Source organism: Abramis brama (assembly GCF_963993115.1).
Source record: "Abramis brama genome assembly, chromosome: 1".
In the NCBI taxonomy this organism is placed as follows: domain Eukaryota; kingdom Metazoa; phylum Chordata; class Actinopteri; order Cypriniformes; family Leuciscidae; genus Abramis; species Abramis brama.
This window is the reverse complement of record NC_139963.1, coordinates 37,335,548-37,344,169: the sequence shown is the minus strand read 5'-3', so window position 1 is coordinate 37,344,169 and position 8,622 is coordinate 37,335,548. Positions and strand designations below refer to the sequence as shown.

At 37.0% G+C, this 8,622-nt stretch overlaps 1 protein-coding gene across 1 annotated transcript; it reads right to left on the bottom strand.

Moving 5' to 3' along the window:
• Positions 1-1,289: 1,289 nt before the first annotated feature.
• On the bottom strand, positions 1,290-6,296 carry LOC311094109 (uncharacterized protein). Its single transcript, XM_084131848.1, has 3 exons — positions 5,861-6,296; positions 4,645-4,802; positions 1,290-3,592 (listed from the first exon to the last, which is right to left on the bottom strand). The coding sequence occupies exons 1-3, from the start codon at positions 6,093-6,095 to the stop codon at positions 3,167-3,169; spliced, it is 819 nt and encodes a 272-aa protein (XP_083987974.1). The 5' UTR covers positions 6,096-6,296; the 3' UTR covers positions 1,290-3,166.
• Positions 6,297-8,622: the final 2,326 nt, after the last annotated feature.

The window sequence follows — 8,622 nt, the reverse complement described above, 5'->3', positions numbered from 1 at the left end:
GATTTTGAAAAAAGGAATGCCTTTAAACTCTTTAAATTAATTGCCATACATACTGCAACCTGCTTTAAATTTAATCCATGTTATAGCCTTTGTATTTCTTGATAATTCTGTGTAAAAAATTAAGTCATAATTAATAAAGTTTCGGTGCTTCAGCTCAACCAGACTATATATATCTGGAAGCCTATAATGCTTTGTAAAAAAATACTTCCTTAAATTGCAACAAAGCACAATTACAATTACAGAAGTAGACTGCTTAACAAGAATGACCCATATTTTTTATAATACAGGCAGTGTAATGTGTTTAGGATGAAACCACAGGGTGCTGCAGAAGATGTTTACAACCATCAGCATAAATCAGTTCAGATTTTTTGGAGCATGAATATGAATGTTTATAATGGCTTCTCAACAAGGTCAGACTGTCAATCTCATTTGCATAGGCATATAAACCCAGAAAAACAAACCAAAAACCCTTTAACATTCAGCCCCCTGTGACGAAGAGAGCTTGTTTGCCTTTAAAAAATAATAAAACAGATATATTTCCTTAAAAATGGTCTAAACCTCATTTAATAAACATAATACAATTTCTAAGTCTTCATATTGATGTCCAGGATGTATATAATCCTTGTGTGGACAGAAATACCAGCACCATTCAGCTGTCCTGAGGCAGGGAGAAAGAGATTGTTTTCAGTGTAATTTCAGATGATCCACCTCCTCTGATGGTTTTAAGTTTGACTGGTGAGCATCTCAAGTTGTGGATGGGCGCAGAATCAATGGGATTGCGCTACCAGGGTACCAGTGGGAATCTGAGCTACCAGTTACATTTTAAATCCTCTCCCATATTGTACATGCATGATATTCCTTATAGACGTCTAAACTGTATTGGTGTAAGAGAGTAGCCTAATGACTGTTCTGGTTAAACAGACCTGCTTAATCTCAAAACATTATGCTCTTAAACTCAAGAGGACCTTGTTGCCCAGAGGAGGGCACTCTTACTCCACACTGAACCAATGACCTAAAGACAAATGCATTTTCTGGCTCTTCAACAAAGGCTTTGGCTGCACAAACACTGCATGAAGCTGACTGCGATTCTGCTGATCCCACAGGAAATTCCCTTATTGAGGACCTTTAAATTCATTTGACATGGAACAGGTGCTGTGTCCACATTTTCAAATATACCACCAGGGTCCTGCAGTTCAGAAGTTATATTGTTCTCAAGGGTCGAAGCTCTGAACAAACACTGCCCAGGATTACAGCAGATTTTCTTAAAAATCATGTAAATTTGCCTTTATGCTTAACCATGTGAGTGCCATGGCATATTTTGTTGCTTCATACATAAAAGAGTGTGTTCCAATCTTTAAAAAGCATTTGTTAGAAAAGGCTGGCATTTTTCAGTCATCCCCATTGTGTTTATGGAGGGCTTGTGGCAGCTTGCAGACATCCTGTGTAACAGGATAGCTGACAGCAGAGATGGCCATCGATGAGATCACCAAGAGTTTCCTCTTATAGTTTCTCTTGTTCACTTGCTGTCGGTCCAACAATATTGGAGAAAACATGGTTACATAAAGCGATGCAAACAAACTGCATCAAAGGCTCATCATAAAAAGATTTAAAGGCTGTATATGAATTGTTGCTAATCATGACAATTAAAGAGCATTCAAAATACTACAAATAAAAATATGAAATAAAAAACAACCTAAAATGAATACACATTTGTGTGTATGTAAAACAAAACTTGTATGGACATTGTATTTGCACATTTTACAAAATACTAGCAAAACTACTGACCAAAAAGTATTATGATGAGTTATTATTGGCTTCACAGATAATACATGACATTGTGACCAGTGTTTTGAAAGAAATGCGTTATAATTTTGCGTTACTTTCTAAAAAAAAATGTAGTTACTTATTATGGAAAGTAATCTGTTACGTTACTTTTGCGATACTTTTCTTTCCTGGGCTGAGCTTGCTTGTTTGTTTTTTAATACCAATTATTTTTAAATTGCAAATGTAAAGGCTTTTTCCACACCAAAAGTGAAATGAATAAGCCTCAGGCTGAAGGAAACACAAATTCACACCTATACAGTAGAGGGCGCAGATAAAACAAACCTTTCTGCTGCCATTATGGATTACAGAAGAATAAGATGCAGGAGAAGAAAGTTTAACACTCTTACTTCAGAAATAAAAACTAAAATAGAAACAGAGATGTGATGTTTATCTAAAGTCATTTTTGCTTATTAATGTGGATGAATTGAATCATTGAAGGTCAACAGCAAAGACATTGATTAATAAAGTGAGATTAAATACATAAAGTATATTTACGCAATTTAACATTTAATTCTTGCAGTTTTGCGTAATATTTGAGAGTTTGCATTTCACTGTTTTTAAATTAATTTTGAGGTATACTAAATCTGTTTTTGTTCACGTGAGATGAGTAAATGCATGTTCACATTTAGGGTACGTTTCCACGGCAACGATATGCTTGAACGGATAAGTTTTTCCTATTCGGCGTACAGACAACACCATTGTCAAAATGATCCCAATTTACACGGATCCGCGAAAACGACTAAAAACCCTGTATTTTGCTTCCAGGCCATTAGATGGCGATGAATCACTATAGACTGAACACGTAATACGCATGTGCATAACGACATCGTCTTCAGAGATTCGCGTTTTTGTTGTTTACACGGAGACCGTTTTTCAAAAACTTGCACTTTGAAACCCGTTTTCAAAAGTTTGCGTTTTCATGCACCCAAAACGCCGTTTAGTTGAAAACGGTGTCGTGTAAACAACCCCTTAGTCTAGAACTAGAATAACCATGTTCATACACGTACTCACGAATTCTCTCAACATGGGGACAGGAGAGCTGTCAGTAATACATGTGAATTTAAAGTAACTTATTTGGAAAAAGTAACTCTTAAAAGTAATTAACTACTTTACTCGTTACTTGAAAAAGTAATCTGACTACGTAATTCGCGTTGCCCCCCCAACACTGATCCTGACAATCTGAGAAGCAAAACAATATAGAGAGTTTAGAATTTGCTTTTCTCAGTCACATTGTTTAACCTCATTGCGTGTGTAATTGTGCATTATAATAAATAATGAACTGACTGGGATTCCTAATGTGTCCTGTGTGATAGTGAGGTAATGGACGATGGCCACATCTGCTTCAGTCTCTGTCCAGGACTGTGGCAGGTACCTGTGTCTTCATCTGCCTCTCTCTGCTGGTCTTGACCACAGTGCTGTGGATCTCTGCTTCATAGTCCCTGGCCTTCGCCCTCAGTTTGGCAATGCTACAACAGCGGAAGTCCTCCGCACTGGACACCTCTGACTCGTCCTGATCCCTCGGCCGCTGAAGCACGTCGCTCACGGGGCTGTGAATAACTGATGAGGAGGGTTTGGGCCAAGTGGGGCTTCCTCTGTCCTGTTTCCTGTCCCAGCACGGGCTGTTGCTGCTGTGGAGTTCAGGAGCTGTGTTCCGGCTGGACGACTCGGTCTGTCTGTCGTCACTGTCGTGCTGGCCGCACTGTTCCCCAGCCTGGCTTTGAAGCTTCATCTGTCTACGCATTTTAGCCCTGCGGTTTTGGAACCACACCTAGAGGAACAATAGAAAAAATATATATAGAAGTATGAATATACTAGAAGACTATAGAAATATATACATATTTTTAGATTATATGAGCTAGATTAAATTAAGCAAATATTCACAATATTAATATTGCCTATAGTTTTCCAGTAAAAAAAATGAAATAAAACAATTAAAATTCTTAAGGCAAGATAAGTTTTTTTCTTATTTTAAGAATATTTAGTAGAAAATAAATAAAAATTACTCATTAAAAATGCATTAGGAAAACCAAAACACATTGATACAATTAAAAATATATATACCTTTTTTTCTTCAGTTTTGTCACTCAAGTAGATTTTTTAAGACATTTAAAAATATATATATTTTAATGCATTTTAAGTCGTAACTCGTTAATAATTTTTTTTCCCCCAGTTTTGCTTCTAATTTTAAGAATTTTAATCGAAAAAATATAAAAAAATGACGAAAATTTGACTAATTAGTAAAATCAAAACTCATAGTGAAAAAAAAAAAAGACTTACATTTTTGTCCCTCAAGTAGATTTTTCCTTTTTTATACGTTTGTCAATTTTTTTGTCAACACTAATATTTGTTTGCTCTTTCAGTTTTGCTTTCCTGAAGTACATGGCTCAAAGGAAAAAGTCATAAAGTCATAAAAAAATGACTCAAAGTATATGTGTATATACTATATATATATGTATATATGTATGTATATGTATGTTATATGTATGTATGTATATATATATATATATGTATGTATGTATGTATGTGTGTATATATATATATATATATATATATATATATATATAAATAATTGTGTAATACATATATAAATAATATATCAATTATTGTATTCTTAGAAATGTTTTAAATGTTATGTCATTGCATCTCACTGAAAATGTTGAGGAGGACAATGCACGCTTATAATTCTGTGGAATTGAAACAAAACGATAAAGAAATTACACTTAAAAGTAAAATCTCAGCAGTGGTTCAGAGAAATATTTAGCTATAATATTCCTATAACTTTCTGCATCACAACAGTCAAAGAGAGCATTGCAAAGTGACCTGCACTCTGGCCTCAATCAGGTCCAGTCTGAGGGCCAGGGCTTCTCTCATGAAGACGTCTGGATAGTGAGTGCTCTCGAAGGCCTTCTCCAGCTCTTCCAGCTGCCAGCTGCTGTAGTTGGCCCGAGCTCGCCGCTGCTTCACTGGCCGGGGTTCATCTGGAAGCCACATCGCAGCCACCAATTAGACAATTGCCAGAGGCTGACAAGGAACTAATGGCTCTAGATTGGATAATTAGCGCAGCGTTCATTAAGCCCTCTTCAGCAGAGCCGGATATAATTGATTGTTAGTTACGAGCTGTTAGCCAATCCTTTGTAAACATTTTGAATCCTATTAAATACTGTAAAATGAGGATGGACAATTATGAGAGAATTTGATTCACAAATGGCCTCTCTTAATAAAAGCTACACATATGTATTATTAAGAGCAAATCACCTAAATAAATATACAACACCCAAAGCTACATTTTTCTTTCAAGCTTTCCCCCATACAACACATCTTATCTCAAAGGTTTTATTTACATATTTTATTACACATATATTATTTATATAGTTCGTTACATAGCTCTCTGGAATAGTTGATTCTGATCAGTCAGTTACGGTTCTGTGGTCAAATATTTATTAAACTGTATAACGGATTGCTGTTGTAGGCAATCAATTTCCTAAATATCTCTCATATCACTGTAGCCTCTTTCGTCGTACATAATAAAGTGATTTCAATGCTAAATAAATACTTCATGTACATATCTATTAATCTTGTAGCAAGAGGAATAATGTAAACCCTCCTTGTAAAAGGGTTTATTTTGTGATAATGACTGGCAGATTGTACATATATATATATATATATATATATATATATATATATATATATATATATATATATATACACACACATATATATATATATGTATATATGTATATATATATGTATGTATGTGTGTATGTGTGTATGTGTGTATGTGTGTGTGTGTGTGTGTGTGTGTGTGTGTGTGTGTGTATGTATGTATGTATGTATGTATGTATGTGTGTGTATGTATGTACATCAACATACATACATACATACATATACATACATATACATACATGCATACATATACATACATTTTATATATATACACATATATATACACACACTCAAATGAAAGCTTCACATAAAATATAAGATGTCATATTAGATGTTACAACATAAATGACCAATATGGTTGCATTGAGCTCACCGATATTCTCAGCATGGTGTCCCGCAGACTGAGCGGCCAATAGCAGAGCCTGTTTGCAGGGCTCAGGGTGCAAGTAACTGCGCAGGAGCTCGTAGCTGAGCAGAGGCCCGGGGATGAGGATCTGCGGAGAGCTCAACCTTCTGGGGAACGCTGGGAAGAAGTGTGCAGCCGAAGAGTGGAAGACTGCAGAAGATAGAGGAGACAGAGGAGACACCAAATGCCCAGTGCCAAACATGGCCCAGGTTCAGCAAGGTCCTTTTGCTCCAGAGAGAATTCCAGAAATAGACGGTCTAATGTATGTATATGATGAATGGTCGTCTTTATAGGCGTTGGAGGGTTACAGAAGAACAAACTAGAGATCCAGTTGGAAGAGAACTTCTTAGAAGACCTTCATAGCTCCAGAGTCAAGACTTTTCTCACCTGATTCAGGTGCGAGTCCCACCCTCTCCCTGAGTCACATGACTCACCTATAACTACTAATTCAAGTAAAACAGGGGCGGGTTTGAAGGAAAGCACCCAATCATAGGGGACCATTGATTCCATGCTTCATTTAAGAGAGGTTTCTTCAGCATCACTCTTAAGGAGACATCCACAGTGACACCTAATGCCTCCAAATCCACACCTCGGCTGAAGGAGTAAATGAGTAATATCCCCCAGATCCATTTGGGGAGGAGTATATGGAAAGACCTGTCATTCTGAAGTATTCCATAGACAAGTTTGGGCACTCTTCAGCTTCTGAGTTCGCTTATTAATATGACAAAGCAGACATTTGGAATTGGAGTGTGGTGAGAAAATGGGGGGAAAGCACCGTTCTTGAGCTGCAAACACTTTCAAAGACACGTACAACCGCCAACGAGACCCGTTTGTCACTCTAGCTTTGCAGTCTGTGCAGTCATGTACGAGGTTTAGTTTTAACAGATGGATATTAAATCATTAAGGGAGAATCAAAAGGTTCACAGCTGAGGAACGTTCAGTAAGAAAACCCAATACAAACAGAGCTTTGGTTGAAATCTGCAGAGAGAGCAAACAAACAGCCTCTGTTTACACAGTAAACACATCACACTAATTGGCCCACATAATTGACATCCATTTACAAGCCCATTTGCAGCATTTGGGTGTTTGTATGTCATTCATTTGCGATACAACATGACTAAATGAAAAAATCCTTCAGGAAAGGCTTTGATGAGTTTTTATAATCAACATGCTCGTCTTTGGCGAAAGCGTTTTTCCCTATGAAATGGAGAATGTGTGGCATCAACTGGGAATTCTGCTGTCAGATTAAAATCCACCGCCTTTGTTTCTAAAGACGTCTAAGCCTGTTATCTCACTCAAAGCCTTCTTCACGTTAGGAATAAGATCACCTGTCTAAACAAGGTGTATTGTTCAGTCCTGAGCTAAGGACAGAGTTCACTAATAATGGTTTTGGGTCATGGATCTCCGGTCTTTGAAAACAGATCACTTTCCCAACTAAGACCAAATTGTACTTAGAGAGGAATGCCACACTATTCACTACAGCGCGTCAAAGAATCATACACTTTTCATGTAGATAATAGAGAATTGTTAAATGAATAGTTCACCCAAAATTGATTCTGTCAACATTTACTCACCCTCATGTATTGACTGCATGCCATGAACACAAAAGGTGAATTTCTGAAGAATATCCTCTTTTCTATAGAATGAAATTTGATGAGAATTGAGGGTGCCAACATCCAAAACTGATAAAAAACAAAAAAAAGCATCATGAAAGTGGTTTATGACTCAAGAGTTCATGAGAGAAGTAGTGATGCCATGAATGAATCAGCTCAGAGCATCCAAATTAATCGGTGATCCAATTTGCAAAATGCTGGACTACACAACTTAAAATCTGAACAGATTTTAAATACACTAATTGGCAACTTTGTAAATGGTTTCAGAAAGAAAAACTGAGCATCGTTCAATAAAAGACCAGTGATCACACAGTTGTTCAGAACACGATAAGCTCACGCAGAAACATGCGCCATATTTCTGATAGTCTGAACTTTAAAAATCTGAGTCTGTGCCTTTCATACACTCCATCTGCCCAAAATCTTCAAACTGACTGACTTTCAGCAACTAGATTCTGAATCGTGGCAAAAAGCATGTAGTCAAGACAGTGATCTGGTTGTATTAGTAAACAGTTCACTGGAAATAAAAATCATCGGTGTATAACAACTAAAAATGTGATCTGTTATGACGTCAGAAGACCCAAAATACAGTGCACAACAAGTCAAACAGACTTCATGATAATTTCCTGCAGTCTTTTTTGAATCTTAAAAACTACAGGCAGACGAGATCTCCATAATAATCTATACATTATTTTAATATTGTACAGTGTCCTATTCACTGTAGTGGCTGCCTTAATTTTTTAAGTACAATCAACTTGGATGTTTAAGTAATTTTAACTTAAAATATAGCTGCGAGCAGCGATTGCGGGCCCAAGCCAGTGGCACCGCCACCCTGGTGCCTTTAGTTACACTAAAGCCACCGGGGTGGCGGTGTCACCGGCTTGGGCCCTCCATCGCTGCTCGCAGCTATATTTATATATATATATATATATATATATATGTATATATGCCAGTTGGTGGCGCTATAACTTTGACTCCCAATAGTTACATCCATCTGATCGGCCTCTTACCACGAACACACTGCTGAAGTTTCATCAAGATCAGTTAACGTATGCAGAAGTTATATTACTTCGTGTTTCTCTTTTCTCGCCATTGTTTCCTCGCCACGGCCAAACCGTT